A 24971-nucleotide genomic window follows, 5' to 3' on the forward strand; every position below is an offset into this window, starting at 1 on the left:
AAAAACAAAAATGATTTTAAAAAAATGCGTTACTACACCTCAGAACATGAGGAACATAAATGCAACATGTCCTCTCATTTTTAGCACACGCCAACAAAACACATTGCTATGAACTGAAGCCTAAGGGCACATTGCCTTGTTCTTGCATTGAGACTGCACAGGGGAACACAACTATGTATGACCAGGTGCCTGACAAGATACAGAAAGTACTGCTATCCCCTTGAAAAGATGAAATCTATTTCCTAGTGTTATTTAGTCTTCTTACCAGCCCATCTAGTTGGTCAGAAATGTCCCTTTCCGGTGTCTTTCGAATGCGTTGGCCTCTCTTCTTTACTTCCTGCAGTGTTGGAGGACATTGAGGGGAGGTGCTTTTCTTCCCAGGCTTTTTCTATAAGGTAGACATTGGGAACATTCAGTTTTTTTTATCATAAGACAGCAATAGCTACAGCAGAAGTAACAAACGGGCATCTAAATGAACACTGCAGTTTTTAGTCAAGATTCCTGATCCATAAAAATGCTTTTTCCTGTAACCACCATTCTCTGCACAAGCCCGGTCACAGGCTATATACCCACAGATACCTGGATCTGCACAGAGAAGGGTCACGGGGTGCACTGGTGGACAACACTATGAAGAAACAGATGTCTGCATGGGCAGCACAGTTAAAGTGTTACTAAACCCAGGACCCTGCATTCACTATTTCTGGTCTCCCACAGTACACAGAACATGGAAATGCAATTATTTTAGTAAATCTAAACTGCTAAATACCTTTTCTCATCCGCAGTATATAGCAGTCTTGTGACTTCTATCAGTGTCTGGTTAAAGCTTGTAAGAGGAGTTTTCATTCTCCCCTGATTGGCCTATGAGGTTACAGGACCCCTGACCCTCTGTCTGGATAGTTTTGATTGGCCCTGTGCTGATCACATGCACCCCCCCCCCCCCAAGAAATAAAAAAAAAACTCTCTAGCAATACACACCAAACTGAGCATGTGCAGCTTGTCCCCTATGCGCTGTGTCAGCAGATATATTGTGGACAGTGGAAGAAGGGGAGGATTAGAGGAGACAGGATCAAACAGCCTTTTAACACAATGCAGAAGATTAACCCCTTGTGTTCCACAGTGAGTATATCAAAAATGCTTTACTGCATATGCAGACTGATTTTACTGTTGTAGGTTTAGTAACACTTTAAGTGTAGTTTACTTCATTAGCCCCTCCAACCCCTGATCTGGAAATACGTTCTGGATATATCCATTAAGGGGATATTGGTCTACAGGTTAAAGTAAACTGGTCAATAAAAGGAAACACATACATGTATACCGTGAGGACACTTAGAGGTGACTATACATCTGTTTGCCTCTTTTCAAGTGTCACCAATTACCAAGGGGAGGCAGGACTAGGACACCATTAAGTACATGCACATTTATTGTAAAAAGACAGAATAACAGAATGCTTCTAAATTCTAGTTACCAATGCATACAAAAGACCACACATTAAAGAGGAAGTAAACTTCCATATATAGGCATTTACACTACCTATAGGTAAGCCTTATTATAGGCAGCGTAAATATCTCCTAAACATGCCCCATTTAGGAGATATTTACGGTACATGCCACCAATTAAATCACTGGCGCATGCGCTCTGAATGTCCATGACATTTATTCAGAGCCTTGTGCCATGACCGGAGGCTCCCACACGCATGCGCGGGAGTGACTTCTTAGCTGCTCCGGCCAATCACAGAGCTAGAGTCCGCGAACACAGAAGCAAGATGGGTGACGATGGAAGCTGTCTCCAGCGATGACGTTGCATCGCTGGAAGACTTTGTTTTCGGGTAAGTTTCACATAATGTGCTAGTATGTGATGCATACTAGCACATTATGCCTTTTCCTTGCAGGTTAGACAAAAAAAAACCTGCAGCCATATACAACCGCATTAAGGCTAGGTTCACATCTCTGCAGATTGCGGTTGATGCGTTTTTCTGGTGCATTTTTTACAGGTTTTTGATGCATTCTCTTGCACACAGAAGGCTTTTTATCTCAATGCATAGGATGCATTAGAATAAAAAACCTTCTGCCTTTACAACCACTTTAAGCAGTAATAATTTTATCCACCAAAAAGATTGTTAATTTGCAAAATACATAACAGAGCTAGATAATATAGAAAGAATGCCACCAATAGAGGAAATGCATAGAAATAGAGGTTGCAATGATTCATATATACAGTACATACAAAAAAAATGAATACTAAAAAATTGCGCTCAACATTTCGATCTTTCAGTCAAGGCTGGCCTACAAAATATCTTTCATATGAACAGTCTTATTGGCCTGTCGCCACCTTATCCAGGAAAAGAATACTGTACTTATGTTCTAGTACAAGCCAAAAAAAGAACTAAAAGTCCCACCAAGCTCTGGAAAAAGCTTGCTGTCAGTGCATTATGAGCCTTGTAGTTCCTCAACATCCAAAGTGCTGTAAAGTCAAAATAGATAATTGAGCACCTTAAAGTTGGACTTACTGTGGTAGTGATCGCAGGGGACTTGCCTCGAACCCCTGGGGACTTTCGCTCCTGGGGAGATGCCATTTTCTTCAAGGTGATCAATCAGGTCTTCATTCAAGATCTGTAGATTTGATTAAATCTGAATAAACATTTACTATATTCCAAATTATACTGTAATGTTAGACAGTTTCCACCTACACCCACACTGAGACAACAAGAAAGACTTGTTATATAAGTGGAAAAGCCTGATCAGTTGATTATCAAACTATAGCCCCAGTGCATGCTGGGATATGTCCCTGTGGTCACTGAAGCATGAAGTCCAGCATGATATTCTACTGTATGTTTACTTGAGCGTATCACACGTTGCACATGGCTGCTTACTATATCCCACCCTCCTTTCTGATAACGGAACATGTATAATCTTTGTGGGTCTGAGGCAGGGCAGATCTGTACCCCTCTAGTCCCTGTGGCAGGGTCTCTGATCTTTTCTGGGGTCCTCTAGTCCCTGTGGCAGGGTCTCTGATCTTTTCTGGGGTCCTCTAGTCCCTGTGGCAGGGTCTCTGATCTTTTCTGGGGTCCTCTAGTCCCTGTGGCAGGGTCTCTGATCTTTTCTGGGGTCCTCTAGTCCCTGTGGCAGGGTCTCTGATCTTTTCGTGGACCCTCTAGTCCCTGTGGTAGGGTTGCTAATCTTTTCTGGGGTCTTCTATCCCTGTGGCAGGGTCTCTGATCTTTTCTGGGGTCTTCTATCCCTGTGGCAGGATCTCTGATCTTTTCCAGGACCCTCTAGTCCCTGTGGCGGGCTTGCTGATCTTTTCTGGGATCCTTTAGTCCGTGGCAGGGTCTCTGATCTTGTCTGGGGATCTCTAGTCCCTCTGGCAGGGTTGCTGATCTTTTCTGGGGTCCTCTAGTCCCTGTGGCAGAGTCTCTGATCTTTTCTGGGGTCCTCTAGTCCCTGTGGCAGGATCTCTGATCTTTTCTGGGGTCCTCTAGTCCCTGTGGCAGGATCTTTGATCTTTTCTGGGGTCCTCTAGTCCCTGTGGCAGAGTCTCTGATATTTTCTGGGGTCCTCTAGTCCCTGTGGCAGGATCTCTGATCTTTTCTGGGGTCCTCTAGTCCCTGTGGCAGGATCTTTGATCTTTTCTGGGGTCCTCTAGTCCCTGTGGCAGAGTCTCTGATATTTTCTGGGGTCCTCTAGTCCCTGTGGCAGGATCTCTGATCTTTTCTGGGGTCCTCTAGTCCCTGTGGCAGAGTCTCTGATATTTTCTGGGGTCCTCTAGTCCCTGTGGCAGGGTCTCTGATCTTTTCTGGGGTCCTCTAGTCCCTGTGGCAGGATCTCTGATCTTTTCTGGGGTCCTCTAGTCCCTGTGGCAGGATCTTTGATCTTTTCTGGGGTCCTCTAGTCCCTGTGGCAGGATCTCTGATCTTTTATGAGATCTTCTAGTTCCTGTGGCAGGGTCTCTGATCTTTTCTGGGGTCCTCTATCCTCCCATGTCCCTCCCAAGCACTCACTGTGTTAAATATAATCAGTTACTGCTCTGGGTAGGTCTACCCTCACTCTTCTTAACATCCCAGATGTTCATTTAACCATCCTTACTGGGGTTCCAAATTTATTTTGCCTGCCCTGGTTTCTCCTTTACCACCTATCAACATGCTAATAAAACGATTTAGTAAAGCCTTTGCATTTTTATTATATACCTTATTTTAGACCTACCGTATTTGCCGGCGTATAAGGCGGCTGGGCATATAAGACGACCCCCTAATCTTCCATTTTAAATGTTGGATTTGTGCTATACTTGCCGTATAAGACGACCCCCTTCCGACCAGTCTGTCAGCCTGCTGGATGTGCGGTAATGCTGTATGTTCAGTAGCGCTTTGTGTAACAGTTAACACTGTCTCACAGTATACATACAGTATACCGCGCTAAGCCAATCACGGCGAGCGATGTATTCTATTAATGAATACAAAGCCTGCTCGGATTGGCAGGGGCTGTAACATCATCAGCCCGCGCCTCTGACTCTCAAAGCCAATCAGAGCAGGCTACCGTATGTAGCCTGCTCGAATTGGCAGAGGTGGTTACTCCAATCCGAGCAGGCTTTGTATTCACTAATAGAATACATCGCTTGCCAGGATTGGCTCAGTGGTGTATACAGTATTACCGCACATTCAGTAAGCATCCAGAGGGATGATATGCAGTGGGCGGCTTGCATACAAGACGGCTTTGCTTTATACCCGGCGTATAAGACGACCCCCGCTTTTTGGCTGTTTTCTTTTAGTGTAGAAGGTCGTCTTATACCTTGGAAAATATGGTAGTAACATCATCACTGGGGCTCTGTGTTTCTCTGTACAATGTAGGCAGATCATGGCTAGTGGAAAGGGCCGGCAGGGTGCTCTACGGTTTCATAGAAAACAGGGAGCTGCGGTAATACCTACATGTGATGCTGAGTCTCCATGATTGAAATAATTGAAATACAATGATTGAAAGAGGCAGGCCAGAGAAGGAAAAACCTGGATGACACTGAACATCTTCCAGCCAGGCAATGAAGCTGGCCCTATCTGACTTGCTGCAGCTTCTAAGACACACTGTGAGCTCACAGTGTGTAGTGAAATATGAGTAAGCAGTTTCAGTATAGAGGAGCCTGTGAAAATGTGCAAGACTGAAGGTAAGGATGGAGTCCCGCTTTAACATTATGAAATAGTTCATTAAATGCTAGGGCTGAGCAGCTTTCACTGCCCACAAAGCCGATGCAGGGATTTGAAAGCCCTGGTTTTCTCTTGGGGATGGATCAGAGTGATTCTGATTGGCCATGTGTTGGAATGTGACCGCTCTGACCGATCAGAATTTCTCTAATTCATCCTGGTGTCCCTAAGGAAACAAAGGGAAGAAGACTGTGTCATTCAAATCCCCGGATCCCTACATGAGGGTGGGAAAGGTGGGAGGTAGGGGTAGGGTATGTGGTGTTAGTTCACCTTTTCATTTTGTGTTGAAAAGTGAATTCATGCCGCGTACACACGACCAACAGACCTAGAAATAGAACATGTTTCAAATCTGTTCGACAGACTCAATTCCTATCGGGAAAACCGTTTGTCTGTATGCTGGTCTGACGGACCAAATACGACGCAAGGGAAGCTATTGGCTACTGAACTTCCTTTTTTAGTCCCATCTTACATCATCGCGTTCAAAACTAACGGACTTTTGAACTGACTTAGTCCGTTCGTGTGTGGCCAAGTCCGTTCATTCGGAAGTCCGTCGGAACTCCGTCGAAAGACCTGCGGACCTAGTCTGCCAAAAAGTCCGGTCGTGTGTACGTGGCATTATATGCACTTCCCAACTGACAGCCAGTACACTTTCATACTTCACCACTGACAACCAGCCACATTATAATGCTTGCGATCGGGAGCTTTCCAATCATGTAACCGCCACGACAGCCAATCACGGTGGTTACATGATCATAGACCTGGCCCTGCATTTGAAAACCTTTAAAGGAGTGGGAGGTGTCGGCTCCAGGGGGTTAAACATATATTTGCACCTCCTGGTTGCCAGATTATTGAGCTCTCTCTAGCCGTTATCTTCCTCCTCTGAATACCTGCAGCTGTCCATATCTTCACTACCACTCGTTACTGATCTTTGGCTTGTTCCTCAACTACGTTTCTGCTTCATCTCAACCAGCAACCACTTGTAATGATCTTTGGCTTGTTACTGAATATCCCTTTGCTTATTCACAACCTGCTACTGGACCCCCGGCTTGCTCACAACGTGGTGGGGCAATTCTGAGGACCACAACCTGGTACTAGCATGCAGCAAAACCCATCTCCACCATCAGGCGCTCTGGTGAGGATCAGCTAGTGCTTAGAACTCGTGACTTAAGTGAGCCTGCATCATCCCCCAGGAAGACCCACTTGTAACCTTATCCTGATAGTCGGTGTGAACCTCTTTAATGCCATAGCTACTGGTCTATAAGCCTGACTCCTGACTGTGACTAGTTCACTGACGCACTTCGCCACTGACAGCCAGTGCACCAATACAAGTCCCCGAAAGTCCACCCACATGCTCAGTAAGCAGAGATGGACCTGTCATCCGCCAGCTCAGTGGAGATCAACGGAGAGATCTCCTCCTGAGCGGATCTGCCTCGTGTGAATGAGACCTAAGTCTGGTATTTTTCAACCATCTTTAACCACTTCAGCCCCAGAAGGCTTTTCCCCCTTAATGAACAGAGCATTTTTTGTAATACGGCACTGCGTTATTTTAACTGACAATTGCGCGGGCGTGCGATGCTGTACCCACACAACATTTATGTACTTTTTTCCCCACAAATAGAGCTTTCTTTTGGTGGTATTTGATCACCTCTGCAGTTTTTATTTTTTGAGCTATAAACAAAAAAAATGTCAATTTTGAAAAAAAGCAATACTTTTTACTTTTTGCTATAAAATATCCCTCAAAAAAATAATTAAAAAACAAAATCTTTTCCTCAGTTTAGTCCAATATGTATTCTTCTACATATTTTTGTTAAAAAAAAAAAAAAATCACAATAAGTGTATATTGATTGGTTTGCACAAAAGTTATCATGTCTACAAAATAGGGGATAGATTTATAGCATTTTTATTATAATTTTTTTTTTTTTTTTACTAGTAATGATCAGATCAGTGATTTTGCGACATTGCGGCGGACTGATCAGACACTTTTTTGGGGACCAGTGACATCTATACAGTGATCCGTGCTATAAAAATGTACTGATTACTGTATAAATTACACTGGCAGGGAAGGGGTTAACACTAGTGGTTAAAAAAAAGGGGTTAAATGTGTTCCCTGGGAAGTGTTTCTAACTGTGGTAGGAGTGGACTGACTGGAAGAGATCACTGTTTCTGATCATTAGGAACAGACAATCTCTCTCTACTCCCCTGACAGAATGGGGATCTGTGTGTTTACATTGAAAGATCCCTTTTCTGGCTCTCTGTGGAGCGATCCCAGGTGGCCGGCGGACATCACGGCCGTCAGTGCGCGTACCCACTGAATCTTTCCCATAAACTGACATACAGCTACAGCTGTTTGATTGGAAGCACAAGCAAATGTGACAGTTACATTCGCGTCATGCCAAGAATTTAACTGTTTTTGAAATCGTTAAATCAATGGGTTTAGTTCCACTTTAACAGACCAAACTGTCCAACAAAAGTGGCAGTTAGAGGGTTTGGGAAAAAACATTTAAAGTGAAACTTTAGTTAGAAAATGAAGTCCTGCTTGATGACTTCAGGCTGGCCCTTTTTGCAGGTATAGCTGTGTAAAACATTAACCACTTAAGGATTCAAGCCTCTTTCTGAGATTTGTTGTTTACAAATTAAAAACGGGGTGTTTTTGCTATAAAATTACTTCGAACCCCCAAATATTATACATTTTTTTCGAACACCCTAGAGAATAAAATGACGGTCATTGCTGTATTTGCACACCGGTCTTACAAGCGCAATTTTTGGGGAAAAAATACACTTTTTTTAATTAAAAAAGAAGACAACAGAAGTTAGCCCAATTTTTTTTTTTTTTACATTGTGAAAGGTAATGTTACACTGAATAAATTTGATACCCAACATGTCACACTTCAAAATTCCGCCCGCTTGTGGAATGGCAACAAACTTTTACCATTAAAAATCTCCATAGACGATGTTTAAAAAATTCTACAGGTTGCATGTTTTGAGTCAGACCCCTTTCACACCAATAGCAGTGTTTTGCCGTCGGTATTATAGCGCTGCCCCATTGATTTCAATGGGGAGCAGCGGTGGAGGAGCGGTAAACACACCGCTCCAAATAAGCTGCTGGCAGGATTTTTCCCTGACGTCCTGCCAGCGCACCGCTGTAGTGTGAAAGCTCTCTGGCTTCCACACTACAGACAATGGTTCAGCTTTTTTAGGGCGAATTGCAGGCGCTATATTTAACGCTATAGCGCCTGCAAAACACCCTGGTGTGAAAGGGGTCTCACAGAGGAGGTCTAGGGCTAGAATTATTGATCTCGCTCTACCGATCATGGTGGTACCTCACATGTGTGGTTTTAACACCGTTTTCATATGCGGGCGCTACTCACGTATGCGTTCACTTCTGCACGCGAGCTCGGCGGGACGCGGTTACTTTTTTCTTATTTCTTTGACCTTTTATTTTTAAATGATGTCACTTTTATTCCTATTACAAGGAATGTAAACATCCCTTGTAACAGAAAAAAAGCATGACAGGACCTCTTAAATATGAGATCTGGGGTCAAAAAGACCTCAGATCTCATATTTACACTAAAATGCAATAAAAAAAAAATGTGTCATTAAAAAAATAAAAATAAATGCCCTGCACTGTTATGGAGACGGGTGGGTTCTATCTTCCCCTCACTCATCTCCATCCCCAGCAAGGGTAAAGATCCAAACGCCTCCACCACTGCCGACGGCTTTGGTAAGTAAGCAGCGAAGGGCATGGGGGCACGACAGGAGGGGGGGAGCCTCTCCCGCCACCGATAAATGTGATCTCGTGAATGCAAATCCGCCGCAGAGACCACTTTTAATCTTAAACGGAACTGCTCACTGAAGAAAAGGATAGCAGTGTTATGGCAGCTAGCTGCTGCCATAACAATGATATTTCTCTTCAAACAGCTGACATAAAACGATGGTGTGTGGTCTGCAAGTGGTTAAAAATTGGTGTCTATACTGTTTAAAATCCAGTAACACACTGTCTCACCCTGCTCTGCACATGCTCGGTTGCTCTCTATTTGTACGCACTGCCGAGTTTGTAGAGGCCGATCTGCTGACAGCCTTAAAGAGGAGCTTCAGGCTCCTTCAGACTCCAGGCTCCTTCAGAATAAAAGTAAAAGTCAGTAGGTACACACACTGTAGTTGCTCACTTTTAATATTAGGGCACTTACCTGTTCAAGGATCCAGCGGTGTCCTCACCTCAGCCAATTATTCAATTTGTGAATGGGCCAAAGTCTCTTGGGACCTGTAAGGAGTCCCAGAAGACTGCAGGGAAAGAAGGCAGGGCCGAACTTTTGGCTCAGTTCACCACGGCGAACCACCCCCCAAATGTACCAAATGTGGCAGCGGAGGGGGGAGGGGAGGCAGACAAGCAGATCTTCCCAATGGGTGGAGCTCTGCATTAAAGTGCAATTAAACCCTTGATAGTTTGACAGTTGGGTTGAGGAAACAAGCAAATGTAACAGTTACATTCTTGGAATGCCAGTATTGCTAACTGTTTTTTAAAACCGTTAAATCAATGGGTTTAGTTCCACTTAATGATTTACTGCTGTTCAGGGGCTCTAGGTTTCAGAAAAATGGCCGTCTTCAGCAAGAAGAAATAGGAGCAATGTCAGAGGTAATTTACGGCACACTCATTTTAGTATCATAATTATTAATGTGAATTATTTATAATTATATAATTATTATTAATTATGAATGTATGTTCCTTGCTAAAGAACATTTGTTTTATTAAGTTATGGGTAAAGTTCCACTTTAAGGCTAGATTCACATGGGTATGGGTGGTTTCTGCTGGAGTGGATGTGTAAGGGAGCCATTATTCCTAATGGTACTCCGCCAGGATTAATGGCTGCAAAGGCTGCAGGGACCTTTACCTTGCATTTCAGGAGGCACGGCTCACAGAGCAGCAGAAGTGTGAATCAGGAAAAATACCATCTAGGTCAGGGATCTGCAATTAGGGGACCTCCAGCTGTTGCAAAACTACAAGTCCCATCACGCCTCTGAGTGTCATGCATTGCTGTCAGAGTCTTGCTATGCCTCATGGGACTTGAAGTTCTGCAACAGCTGGAGGTCCGCTAATTGCAGATCCCTGTTCTAGGTGCATAAAAACAATTCAGTGTCTTAAACTTAGTTTTCTTTAGAAAGCAACCACAGTCTGAGAAGAAAAGCCTGTACCCTGCAAGCAGAAAAGACCCCATGCTCTCTGTGTGGAAGCAGTGGTCTCTCTGCAGAGGTCTGACATACCATCTGCTGAGGCAGAGCTGGGACTCTCCAAACAGCAGGGAGTATGTGCTGTGCTGATTAGGAAGATTTAAAGTGGGATTCCGCTCTTTTTTTTTTTTTTTCTTACCTGTCTCACAGGTGGGCGAGTGCTACCTTCGATTGGCATCCACGTCCGGCGTTTATTTGACCCCCGGCGCGACAAATCTTTTCCTCAGGATGACTTATAAAAACCTGCTCTGGCGTTTTCCATTTTAAGTGTGGGCGTCTGAAGCCCACAGGCATTTACTTCCTGGTATATGATGACGTCTGGCTCCCAGCATGCTCCGCTCCATCTTGCACATGCTCAGTGAGAGCAGTGCAATGGCAGATACAGCTGCCTGCCCACTTTAAAAATGGCAAATTCGTACACGCCCTCGTCACGTGACCGGCGTCCTAATGAAATCTCGCGAGATTTCGCAATTTCATTGTCCCCCATGGATTCTTGGGAAATAGCTTACAAATTTCCCAGGGACCATTGCGAGGACGATAGCCACGCCTACTCCCACGGGAGGACAACCCGGAAGTCAGCTGAAACATCAGAAATAAAAGGTAAGTAAATAATATTTTTTTTTTTCAGGGTTCGTTTAGGTAAGTATGCTATCTGTTGATTTTAATAACATGTACTTTCATTTTTAGGTACCAAACCACTTTAACTCTGACTGACAAGAGGGGGGGGGGGCACTCAGCTATTATCACAAGGAGTGGGAGGGGACGTCCCTCCTCCCCTCCACCTAGGTCTCCCTTCCCACACAAAGACAGAATTGGCTTTGATCGGGTCTCCGCTGTAGTAGCCCACCCGGAAGTAACGTCAGAACGTCACTTCCGGTTTACTCAGCAACCAACGACGTCAATTAAAAAAAAAAAAAAAAAATCGAAGGTATTCAAAAACGCCAATTTTGCCGTTTTGAATACTTTGAAGTCCAGAGGAGGGGTTCGGTGTCTTTTAGACTCCTGATCCCTCCATAAAGAGGACCTGTCACTGCCTTTTACTGTCACAATGGATGTTTACATTCCTTGCGACAGCAATAAATGTAAAGTGATCAGAATAAGTCAGTATAAGATCAGAACTTTTTTTTTTTAAAAGGAACAATGCAAAAATAATAAATAAGAAAAAATATATTTTTTTTTAAAGTGCCCCTGTCCCACGATCCAAAGAAAACGCATACGTAAGTTGTGCCCTCAAATGTAAACAGTGTTCAAATCACACATGCAAGGGATTTCCGCAATCGTTAAAGTGAGAGCAATAATTCTAGCACTGGACCTCCTCTGTAACTTTAAACTGTGAACCGTTACAAATTTCTAAACATCGCCCATGGAGATTTTTAATACCGTAGTTTGTCGCCATTCCACAAGTGTGAGCAATTTTAAAGCCCAACATGTTAGGTATCTATTTACTCAGCATAACATCATCTTTCACAATACGCTACAAAAATGGGCTAACTTTACTGTTTTCTTATCATTTTTATTTTAAAAAAGTGTATTTAAAAAAAACAATTGCGTTTGAAAAACTGCTGCACAAATACTGTGTGACATAAAATATTTTAATGACCGCCATGTTATTCTCTAGGGTCTTTGCTAAAAATAACAATTATATATAATGTTTGAGGGTTCTAAGTAATTTTCTAGCAAATAAAAAATACTGATTTTAACTTATAAACAACAAGTGTCAGAAATAGGCTTGGTCTTGAAGTGGTTAAAATAAATGCCTATACTGTTTAAAGCGGACCTTCAGTCATTTTATCTTCTGCTCTTGTTGTTTTAACTTTGGATAGTAAAACATTATATTTCTGCCAGTAAATACCTTATAAAGCCCACTTCCTGTTTCTTGTCTGGTCATTAGCCCAGGCTTATGACATCATGCACATCGCTCTCTCACTCTTGTGAGAGTTTGCCAGGAAGGGAGGGGGGATGAGTCATAAAAGGGCCAATGAGAGCTGCAGGGCTGTTGGTTTGCCTGTGTGTGTCTGTGTAAATCCAGGGAGTGAACAGGCAGCAGCTTCAACTGCCCACAGTTAAAATGGTTGCAGCCAGACTTAGGGGAGGGAGATTTCTGCAGCATATTTAGCAAGTACGGAATCACAATATATATAAAATAATATGCTAAGTGGTTGGAGGGAAGCTTCAGAATGGCAAAGATGTTTTTATTACAAATTATGTAATTCACTGTCTCACCCTAATCTGCACATGCTCAGTTTCTCTGCCATTTTAGGCACTGCTGAATTTGTAGAGGATGTTCTGCTGACAGCCTTAAAGCAGAATTAGACCCTCCTATCTTTGCAACCAAGGAAGCTGCTTCTGTTTGATCTGCAACTGCCATGGTGCTGCACGTGTGATCAGTTATGACACCAATTATTTGATGGTTTGGTTGAAGACAGAAGTAAATGTGACAGTTACATTCCTGGCATGCTATGATTGCTATCTGTTTTTCTAAACCATTCAATTGATGAGTTTAGTTTGGCTTTATGATTTACTGCTGCTCTGGTCTTCAGCAAAATGGCCACCTCCAGCAAGAAGTAAGCTGTTATGGGTAAAGTTCCTCTTTAAGGTGTCCGTTTATGAAGCAGTGATCAGCAGTGATCCAGAGGATCAGCCCATAAACAGTTTATGAACCAGAGATAATCAGGGTAGAAGTGTTTAAACTTGTTCTCCCGCCGATTATCTCCGCACACTGAGAATCCTCATTGAATGACACAGTAACGGCCAGTTTATGAAGCTGGGATCTCAGCGATTCACTGTCGATCTGTGTCAGAATTCACACTCCCCGATTCACCAACTCAGAGGTGGAGAATCGGGGAGTGAAGAGAGAATGTGGGGGGATCTGAGCCGGAAAGAGGAAGATAATTAACTTCCTTATGCCTCGTTCAGACCCCCCAACACTGTAACCATGTCCCCCTGTCATATGTATGTGTATACATATACATACATATATCTATATACATATATATATAAAAAATGTATGTGTATATATAATGTCTGTGTGTGTGTATACATGTATATATTATGTAGGGGTACTCTTTATTTTATTAACATTAATCACACTGTGTGTCAGTGTATTGAGCTGTGATAATTTATCACTGCTTAATAAATTGACATCTCTGTGTATCAGTGAATTTCTAGTACTGTAATCTCGTAAAGTCTCACGAGATTGCAGTATTAGGGGCCATTCTCCAGTGCTAGAAGCTTTTGTAGATCACTTCACTCCTCCAAGGGTGAAGCGATCTACTCTGCTTTATAAACTGGCATACAGAGGAGAAAGATCTCCTCTGTGAATGCCGGAGAATGAAGCAGTGAATAGATTTCACTGCTTCATAAAAGGACACCTAAACCTGGAATGCATTCATGGATTTAAAGGGGTTGACATCAACCCATGTGGCACCGCCCCATTGTCCCTATATAAGTGGCAGCGCAGCGCGTCCCTGGCATTGCGGCCGGAGAGCTCGTCGAGTCAACATCTCCAGGAGAAGAAGAAGGAGAAGAACGGAAGGCGGCGGCGACAGAAGACCGGGCCACCGCCTGTAAAAGAGCTATAAGAAGGCGCGGTGGCCCGGCAGAAGAACCGAAGAGGGGGACAAGACCCCCGAAGTCGGGAGAAGAGGCCGGTGGCGCGGAAGAAAGCCGGACTCCTCCGCTAGCAAAAGAGCTACAAGAAGATAGCGGAGGAGTCCGGCGAGAAGACCCCCGAAGACGGAAGACCCCCGGAGCTGTGCAATAAATTATTTTATCTCGTGTGTTGTGTTTTTTTTTTGTACTTTATTTTACAGGTGAATGGGTAGGGGTACATTGTACCCCATACTCATTCACATAGGGTGGGGGGCCGGTATCCGGGGGCCCCCTTATTAAAGGGGGCTCCCGGATTCCGATAAGCCCCCCGCCCGCAGACCCCGACAACCAACGGCCAGGGTTGTCGGGAAGAGGCCCTTGTCCTCATCGACATGGGGGCAAGGTGCTTTGAGGTGGGGGGGCCGCACGCCCCCCCTCCCCCAAGGCACCCCCCCATGTTGAGGGCACGCGGCCTGGTACGGCTCAGGAGGGGGGGGGGGGGCGCTCGCTCGTCCCCACCCCCTTTCCTGGCCGGCCGGGTAGCGTGCTCGGATAAGGGTCTGGTGTGGATCTGGGGGGACCCCCACGCCGTTTTTTCGGCGTAGGGGGTTCCCCTTGGAATCCATACCAGACCTAAGGGCCTGGTATGCTCTCGGAGGGGGAACCCACGCCAAATTTTTTTCAGAAATTTGGCGTGGAGTTCCCCCTTCAGAGCTAATAATTCTGTCAAAGTCGCCTCCGTATAGACAGAAATCCGACTTGGAGGCGACCTCCATTGAAATCAATGGGTACCGGTCGCCTACAAGTCGGATTCAAGTAGTACAGGAACTTCTTTTGAAGTCGGAGCGACTTCAGTAGCGTGCATTAAGACAGCTTTCATTCACTTACATTGGTTTTTAAATGTTGTCCGACCTGAGGCGACTAGGGGCGACCTGAAGTCGGATCCCAAGTTGCCCCTGTGTGAACGGACTCTAAGGCTGGGTTCATACCACATCCAATTCGCAATAGCAGGAGATTTTGACCGGCTCTCTATGGAGCCGATTCACATATCTTGGCAGCAGGTCCGGTGCGTTTTGCAGAAAATCGGGCTGAACTTGGACCTGAAACAGTGAAGCAGCACACACCGGAGCGTGCTGTGAGAAGGATCCGTCTTTGGTGTGAACCCAGACTAGACTGGAAGGGCCTTAGAGTGCATGTATACCCAACACTTGTTTGCCTATCCAGGCTCCACTACAGAGATTTCCCTTCACTTTCTGTTCTGGATACATTTTTACCAGACAGGAAGTGATGGAATCTCCTGATAGTAATAGAGCCTGAAAGAGGTTCTAAGAAATCCTTCTGCATGCCATCTCAAACTAAAGAAAGAAGTTTTGGTTATAGATACAACCTCCGGCAGAGCGCTGCATATCTGACATTTTGAGGGATACCTGCCCCCCCCAACCGGTGCCGTGTAACCATATCACACACCTCCCAACATTATGAGATGGCAATGAGGGACACCTAGTAGCAAACATAGGCAGGCACAGGACACGCCCCCTGCCACACCCCCGTAAATGATAAATAACCAAAAAAATAAAAAAAGGTACATTGAACCCACAAGGTATTTTTTACCATTACTATTCCTTTATATTGGCTTTTAAAATGTACAAATGCAGCAATTTAGAAATCGCTCTGAAAGGTTAAGCACCGGGAAACACTCTGAAAGATAAAAAGTAAACTATATGGATCAGACCAAAATGAGGAGGAATCAGGGACACTCGGGAGCTACGATATCATTCCGCAGGGGGTGAGGCACACCCGCAGTATGGGGCATTAGCTGGAGCTCTGGCACAGTGTGGAGACTGGAACCCCCTGGCCGGCCACAAGTCCTCTTCTCTACACCCAGCTCCTAGTTTATTTCCGTCAGGCTCAATTATTTACTAACTATACGACTCTCCTCTGCTATCACTGTATACATATAATGTCCACTACAACAAGCAAGGCGGCCTGGAAAATAGTCCTCGCCTATGTGTTACCGCTATATATAGATATACACGGCGCCAGCCGATAACCCTCCGCCCCGCACACACCAGCTACTCACTAACCGGGCGATTCAAGTCCTCCGCCTGTCCCGGTGTTAGACGTCACTTCCAGGGCACGTGATCAGCCCCACCCACCCATCGCTGAGTGAGCTCAGCGGGCAGAAACGAGGGAGGAGCTTGGCGTACTGTCTCCGCCTCCTGCAATGAGAGGTGAGACTAAATGGAAGGTTCTTGTTACAGGACTGCCCCACACTCCCTCACCCTACCCAACACTGCCCCACACTCCCTCACCCTACCCCACTCTGCCCCACACTCCCTGACCTTACCCAACACTGCCCCACACTCCCTACCCCACCCCACTCTGCCCCACACTCCCTCACCTTACCTCACCCTACCCCACACTCCCTCACCCTGCCCCACCACTGCCTCACACTCCCTGCTCCCCCACCCTGCCTCACCCTGCCTCACCCTGCCCCACACTGCCTCACCCTGCCCCACACTGCCTCACCCTGCCCCACACTCCCTCACCCTACCCCACAGTCCCTCACCCTTCCCCACAGTCCCTCACCCTGTTGCACCCTGCCGAACACTGCCTCACCCTGCCCAACACTGCCTCACACTCCCTGCTCCCTCATTCTGCCCAATACTACCTAATTCTGCCCCGCCCTGCCTCTCCCCGCCCCGCACTGCCTCTCCCCGCCCCGCACTGCCTCTCCCCGCCCCGCCCCGCACTGCCTCACCCCGCCCCGCACTGCCTCACCCTACCTCACCCTGCCCCACACTCCTTCACCCTGCCCCACACTCCCCCACCCTAGCCCACAATGCCCCACACTCCCTCACTCTGCCGAACTCCCTCACCCTGCCTAGCACTCCCTCACCCTGCCCCGCACTCCCTCACCCTGCCCAACACTGCCTCACCCTGCCCCACACTCCCTCACCCTGCCCCACACTCCCTCACCCTGCCCCACACTCCCTCACCCTGCCCCACACTGCCTCACCCTGCCCCACACTGCCTCACCCTGTTGCACCCTGCCCCACACTCCCTCACCCTGCCCCATCACTGCCTCACACTGCCCAACACTGCCTCACACTCCCTGCTCCCTCACACTGCCCAACACTGCCTCACACTCCCTGCTCCCTCACCCTGCCCCACACTGCCTCACCCTGCCCCACACTGCCTCACCCTGCCTCTCCCTGCCCCACACTCCCTCACCCTGCCTCACCCTACTCCACACTCCCTCACCCTTCCCCACACTCCCTCACCCTGTTGCACCCTGCCGAACACTGCCTCACCCTGCCCCACACTCCCTCACACTGCCCAACACTGCCTCACACTCCCTGCTCCCTCATTCTGCCCAATACTACCTCATTCTACCCAATGTTACCTCACCCTGCCCCACACTGCCTCACCCTGCCCCACACTGCCTCACCCTGCCCCGCACTCCCTCACCCTGCCCCACCACTGCCTCACACTCCCTGCTCCCTCACACTGCCCAACACTGCCTCACACTCCCTCACCCTGCCCCACACTCCCTCACCCTGCCCCACACTCCCTCACCCTGCCTCACCCTACTCCACACTGCCTCACACTCCCTGCTCCCTCACCCTGCCCCACACTCCCCCACACTGCCTCACCCTGCCCCACACTGCCTCGCCCTGCCCCACACTGCCTCGCCCTGCCCCACACTGCCTCGCCCTGCCCCACACTTCCTCGCCCTGCCCCACACTTCCTCGCCCTGCCCCACACTGCCTCGCCCTGCCCCACACTGCCTCGCCCTGCCCCACACTTCCTCACCCTGCCCCACACTGCCGCACCCTGCCGAACACTGCCGCACCCTGCCCCACACTCCCTCACACTGCCCAACACTACCTCACCCTGCTCCCTCAGCCTGCCCCACACTCCCTCACCCTGCCCCACAATCCCTCACTCTGCCCTACACTCCCTCACCCTGCCCCACACTCACTCACCTTACCTCACCCTGCCCAACACTGCCTCACCCTGCCCCACACTCCCTCACCCTGCCCCACACTCCCTCACCCCCTCACCCTTTCCCACACTGCCCCACACTCCCTCACCCTTTCGCACCCTGCCGAACACTCCCTCACCCTGCCCCACACTCCCTCACCCTGCCCCACACTCCCTCACCCTGCCCCACACTCCCTCACCCTGCCCCACACTGCCCAACACTGCCTCACACTCACACCTGCTCCCTCACCCTGCCCAACACTACCTCATTCTGCCTCACCCTACCCCACACTCTCTCACCCTGCCCCACACTGCCTCACCCTGCCTCACCCTGCCCCACACTGCCTCACCCTGCCCCACACTGCCTCACCCTGCCCCACACTGCCTCACCCTGCCCCACACTCCCTCACCCTGCCCCACACTCCCTCACCTTACCTCACCCTGCCCAACACTGCCTCACCCTTTCCCACACTGCCTCACCCTTTCCCACACTGCCTCACCCTTTCCCACACTGCCTCACATTGCCCCACACTGCCTCACCCTGTCCCACTCTGCCTCCCACACTGCCTCACCCTGTCCCACACTGCCTCACCCTTCACCCTGTCCCACCCTGGCCCAGACTGCCTCACCCTGGCCCAGACTGCCTCACCCTGGCCCAGACTGCCTCACCCTGGCCCAGACTGCCGCACCCTGCCCCACTCTGCCTCACCCTGCCCCACACTGCCTGCGCTCTCCTCCCACAGAGGACCAACCCTCTCCCTCAGTGATTGGATCCAAAGAGAACCTGTCAGTGTTGGAGTATGGAAACACAATGAATCCCTAGCAGCTATTAACCACTTCAGCTCTGGAACATTTGCTATTTAGTACTGCGCTACTTTAACCACTTAAATACAAGGCACTTTTACACCCCTTCCTACTCAGGCCAGCTTTTAGCGCTGTGAAAATTTGAATGACAATTGCGTGGTCATGTCACACTGGACCCAAATGGAATTTGTATAATTTATTTCACACAAATGGATCTTTCTTTTGGTGGTATTTAATCACCACAGGGGTTTTTATTTTCTTGCAAAATAAATGAAAAATGACAACATTTTGAAAAAAAAAAAACATTTTTCATAGTCTGTTATAAAATTTTTGCAAACAGGTAATTTTTCTCCTTCACTTATGGGCACTGATGAGGAGGTAGATTGGCAGCACCGATGGGCATTGGTTGGTGCCACTGATAGGTGACACTGATGAAGAGGCTCTGATTAGCAGCACTAGTGGGCACTGATTGGCAGCTCTGTTGGGACTGCACTGATAATCAGGACACTAATAATCAGCTCCCTGATTATCAGTGTAGAAGTCACTTTAATGCTACTTTCACACTGGGGGCACCCGAGCTTTGATGTTGTTTAAGCGTCCCTTTTTGGCTGCTAGCGGCCAAAGAAGGGGTTAAAAGCATCAGCGTTGCATCGCTTCAGAAGCGCTTTTTAGGCGCTGCTCATCCATTCAAATAGGCATGGGCGGTGGACAGCGCTCCCAAACCACCCCAAGGATGCTACTTGCAGGACTTTTTCCAACGTCCCACAAGCGTACCTCTCCAGTGTGAAAGCACTCGGGGCTCCCCATTGGAAGATTTCCTCCACTATTCTGTTACAGTGACAATTATTGAATTCCTTTCACATTCTGTTCCACTGAAGTAAGGTAGAATTTCTCCACTGGTCCACCTAACTGCTCCAAACAGTCAGCAAGAAAAACTTGGCAGGGGTTCTAACCTTTTCCTAATACTTTCTCTCATACAACACAAACTATAGTTACACTTAAAAGGGAATACCTAATAGGAGCCTATTTCAGGATCAGAGGTTGAAAGGTACAATGAAGATACCTCCACGTACCTCTGTGCTGCCCATGCAGACATCTGAATCTTTGGGATTCTTTTACACAAGCTTCACACTTTGAGGAGTGATTTCTGATGGATCCCTTTTTTAGAGGGCATTTGACAGATGATGAGGGGGCCTTATGTGGCCTGTTTTAACACCTAAAAACCTACACTACCATTGTGCCCATGTCATAAACACACCCCTGTACACTGCCTTTGCAGCTTAAGGGGGAGCAGCTGGAGGCAGTAAAAACCAAGCTCAAACATAGGGTTTTACCATCCACAGTTGTAAATGTAAGCATAAGTGTCGCCACCTGTGTACCCAGTGCCCACTTCTCTGAGTGGTACCAGCCTGGTGGTGCCTTTATCTTTGACCATAATGTATATTTGAATGCAAGCTTGTTAAAACAGTTCTCTTGCTAAAACTATTTCTGTCTTTTATATAAAAAAAATAATAATATGAATGGCTTATTTTATCTTTAGAAAAAGCCTGGGAAGAAAGGAACCTACTAGATGGGTTGGTAAGAAGACTAAAGAACCTTAGCACATACTGTTCATCTCGTTGTAGCACCCACCGCTTTTCCCACTAGTGTAGCAGTAGCCAAGCAACATTCACTCTTCTGGTTCGGTAAACAGGGGTTGCCTTTTTCAAACTTTATTACTGATTAACTTGGATGGGGCTCAGGGGAGCTGAGGAATATTCCACAACACCAGGTAGTAATGAGAAGACACTCTTCTCTCTGCAGCTACTTCATAGAACAGTCCCTTCTGCAATAAGTCAAGGAAAGGACAGCACTGGGACACTATAAGCAATGTTCCAGTCCAGGCAAGCCACTGGGTTAACAGCAGCAACCGACACTAGGATCCTTCACTCAGGTCTGTACTCAAAGGGTACCTGGGTACTCCTTCCAGCCTCAGGCAGACAAATACTCAGTGAATCTTCCAAACTGAAACCCCACTCCAGAGAATTGTAGCAGAACCCCCCCCCCCCACAGCTCTGCCACAGCTGGGACCTCTATGAGCACAGTTAGAATCTTCAGCTTTACTGCCCAGAATGGCAGCAACCTTTCCCCTGGACAAGAACCCTGCTGCCTTAGGCTCCACACTTTTTATGCACACCAGTCACCTTCTGGACACCCTCCCCCAGGGATTGGTTGGAACCACATAAATGTTCAGGCTGCTTATCTGACTCTTCCAACCCACTATATTCTGTAAGCTTCCGAAAAACAGGTGGAAGTAATCAAAACTGCAGCCTACAGAGCCCAAAACAGCCCAAAGCAATAACAAACTTCTCAAATTATTACAGGAGAGCTAAATAGGCACTACATTTACCTAACCTAGCTATCAACCTATCTAGGAGGGTGCTACATAATAATGGGGATGGGGCAATTTTCAGTATATCTTCAAAAAAAAGTCTTGGCAGATAACTGGTTTGGAGGCCATACCTGGCAAGATACTTGAAGATGTCTGCTGCCTTTATTAGTGAGAAAAAAGGGTGCCGAAAACCAAGCCTTGTAAACAAAATTATACCTCAGTGCTGATTGGTTGTCCAGCAAAAAGTGGGCATTGTAAATGAAGCACTGTACACAAAAGCATACCCACTGATTGGTTGTGTATCAAAAAATGGGCAACTACTGCCACCACTGATGTTTTTGAAAGAATGCAAAAGAGCAGCCTCAGCATCTATTATAGGAACATTCACATATAGGGGAAGACTAACTAAAACGAATGCACTCAGAAACTGGTGCAGCTGTACATGGTAGCCAATCAGCTTCTAACTTTAGCTTTTTCAATTAAGCCTCGACCATAAAACCTGGAAGCTGATGGCAGGCAAATGGGCGTACCTGTACGTCCCTTTAAATTTGCCACCCTGCCATCGCGAGCGCCCCGCCGGCGGCACATTCGCGTGCTGGTCGGGACCGTGAGTCCGGTCTTGGGTCCCGCGGACTAGATCGCCGCTGGCATACCCGCGATCGTCTCACGGGGTGGCTGAACGAGGAAATGCCGTTGTAAACAGCTTCTTCCCGTTCTGCCTAGCAACTAGTGACGCTGATCTCTGCTCCATGTGATTGGAGCAGAGATCAGTGTTCACTAAATTAAAGCCCAGCCCCCAACAGTTAGTAACGCACCCCTAGGAACACTTAACCCCTACACTGCCTCCCACTGGTTAACCCCTTCACTGCCGGTGTCATTTACACAGGAATCACTGCATTTATATAGCAGTGACTGCTGTATAAATGACAATGGTCCCAAAAATGTCCGATGTGTCCGCCATAATGTCGCAGTCACAATAAAAATCGCTGATCGCCGCCATTACTAGTAAAAAAAAATATTAATAAAAATGCCATAAAACTATCCCCTATTTTGTAGACGCTATAACTTTTGCGCAAACCAATCAATAATCGCTTATTGCGATTTTTTTTTTTGTTTACCAAAAATATGTAGAAGATGACTGAAATTATTTTTAGGGATGCACCGAATGGGTTTTTTGGTGCCGAAACCGATACCGAAAATGAAAAATACACTAGGCCGAAAACCGAAACCGATACCGAAACAGCACCGATACCGAAAATGACTGTTTTTAAAAAATATTTTTATACAGGAGGTGGTCGGAGACTGGGGACATGGTACAGGAGGTGGTCGGAGACTGGGGACATGGTACAGGAGGTGGTCAGAGACTGGGGACATGGTACAGGAGGTGGTCAGAGACTGGGGACATGGTACTGGAGATGGTCAGAGACTGGGGACATGGTACAGGAGGTGGTCAGAGACTGGCGACGTGGTACAGGAGGTGGTCAGAGACTGGGGACGTGGTACAGGAGGTGGTCAGAGACTGGGGACGTGGTACAGGAGATGGTCAGAGACTGGGGACGTGGTACAGGAGATGGTCAGAGACTGGGGACGTGGTACAGGAGATGGTCAGAGACTGGGGACATGGTACAGGAGATGGTCAGAGACTGGGGACATGGTACAGGAGATGGTCAGAGACTGGGGACATGGTACAGGAGATGGTCAGAGACTGGGGACATGGTACAGGAGATGGTCAGAGACTGGGGACATGGTACAGAAGATGGTCAGAGACTGGGGACATGGTACAGGAGATGGTCAGAGACAGAGGACGTGGTACAGGAGGCATCCCCCATTGCAGGCCAGTGTGCCCCATTGCAGGCCAGTGTGCCCCATTGCAGGCCAGTGTGCCCCATTGCAGCCAGTGTGCCCCATTGTAGCCCATTGCAGCCAGTGTGTCCCTTTTGCATCCAGTGTGTCCCCTTTTGCATCCAGTGTGTCCCCTTTTGCAGCCTGTGTGTCCCCTTTTGTTGCAGCCTGTGTAGGGAAGAGAGCCGCCTCCGCCGCCTGTTTGATCACAGCGCCGGGAACATCACAGCTTTCATTTCAATAGCTGTGTGTTCCCGACCGCGCGCCGTAACACGCAGCCCCTCCCCCTTGTCCGGGCACTTTGATAGACAGATCATCTGTCCAATCCTGCGGATGATCTGTCTATCTAAGTGCCCGGACAAGGGGGAGGGGCTGCGTGTGACGGCGCGCGGTCGGGAACACACAGCTATTGAAATGAAAGCTGTGATGTTCCCGGCGCTCGCTGTGATCAAACAAGCGGCGGAGGCGGCTCTCCTGCGCTATACACCCCCCATGATGGGCGTCACCAGGGGCGGGGGGCGGAGCCACGCCCCCACCCAGGCCACGCCCCGTTTTCGGCTCCATTATCGGCCGTTTTTCTCTTTCGGCAAACTGCCGAAAAGGGCATTTTCGGCCGATATGTTTCGGCGGCCGAAATTTCGGTGCATCACTAATTATTTTTTGATATTTTTGGGAGATATTTATTATAACAAAAAGTAATAACCTGGTGTAGGGTGCTATAGTACATAGGGTTGAGTGAGGTACAGTCTGCCATTCTATAAGGACTGGTATAGGTCCACAATACATAGGGTTGAGGTGCACTACTGCTGACCACTGCCCTATACTGCAGCAGTCCTTCATCGGTATAGGGACTGACGTACAGTCTGCTAATCACTCACACACAACCTACTTGTTCCACAAAGGTCCGTATAAGGACTGGTAAGGTATAGGGTACTACAGTACATAGGGTTGAGTGAGGTACAGTCTGCCATTCTATAAGTACTGGTATAGGTCCACAATACATAGGGTTGAGGTGCACTACTGCTGACTGACCGCTGCCCTATACTGCAGCAGTCCTTCATCAGTATAGGGACTGAGAGTTTTGTCACAGGGTCATTTAAAAAATGACAGGCAGAGGAAGAGGCAGGCCTTTCCGCAGGGATGGTAGGGGTAGGGCAGGAGCAACAGGCTTGAGCCAAAGAGGGAAGTTGCAGAAGGTGCGTTCATTTACTTTAAAGGACGCAGCAGACTTGGTTGAGTGGCTCGCTCAGCCTTACTCTTCTGCACCCTCCTCATCCTCTCGATCTGCACCCTATTCTTCACTCTCTACTATGTGCACCCCCAAAGACACTACCACCAACAACACCACCACCACCACATACCTTCCGCTTGAGTCACAGGAATTATTTTCCAATCCATATCAAGAGGACATTTCTGATGCGCAGCCACTCTTGGCATTGGATCAGGAAGAGAAGGTAGCAACAACCGCTACTCAGCAGTCTGACGACAGTACCCAGATTAGCCCAAGGAGGAGCTTGGTCCCCGGTGTTGCTGCCTACTCCGAGATCTCTACTTATAGCGGTGGGGAAGGTGACGTTGATGATGACGTGTCTAGTGATGTCACGTGGGTGCCCACAAGAGAGGAAGAGGAGGGGAGTTCAGAGGGAGATATGGACCAGCAGATAGGGAGGAGAAGCAGGAATAACTTACATTGCACAGGAGGGACAAAGCAGACTGCAAATGTATCAGGAGCGAGTCATCGACCATGTACGGTCACATCTGGCGCTCCTAGGACACCGGCACATGGCTCCGCAGTGTGGGCTTTTTTAACGTGTCCACTGCTGACAATAGCGTTGCCATCTGCAATCTTTGCAGTCAACGCGTTAGTCGCGGTAAGCCCAACACTCACCTAGGGATGACCGCCTTAAGAAGGCACATGAGCAGCCATCACCGAGCCCAGTGGGAGCAACGGAACACACAAAGCCA

General features: G+C 47.7%; 1 protein-coding gene across 2 annotated transcripts in view; it reads right to left on the reverse strand.

Annotated features, from left to right (window-relative positions):
* Nucleotides 1-16187, reverse strand: part of HDAC6 (histone deacetylase 6) — a 97817-nt gene extending 81630 nt beyond the window's left edge. The window contains exons 1-3 of one of the 2 annotated variants that reach the window (XM_077476304.1): nt 16087-16187; nt 2507-2609; nt 266-388 (exon numbers count right to left, since the gene is read on the reverse strand). In XM_077476304.1, the coding sequence (XP_077332430.1) occupies nt 266-388; nt 2507-2572 (189 nt within the window). In that variant the 5' untranslated portion in view covers nt 2573-2609; nt 16087-16187. Of the gene's footprint in view, nt 1-265; nt 389-2506; nt 2610-16071 lie in introns of both variants that reach the window. The other variant, XM_077476312.1, reaches the window with a different exon arrangement.
* Nucleotides 16188-24971: the final 8784 nt, after the last annotated feature.

The sequence above is a fragment of the Lithobates pipiens genome, unplaced genomic scaffold (genome assembly GCF_037356315.1).
Source record: "Lithobates pipiens isolate NorthernLeopardFrog02 unplaced genomic scaffold, aLitPip1_a1.2 Scaffold_1, whole genome shotgun sequence".
Lineage (NCBI taxonomy): Eukaryota > Metazoa > Chordata > Amphibia > Anura > Ranidae > Lithobates > Lithobates pipiens.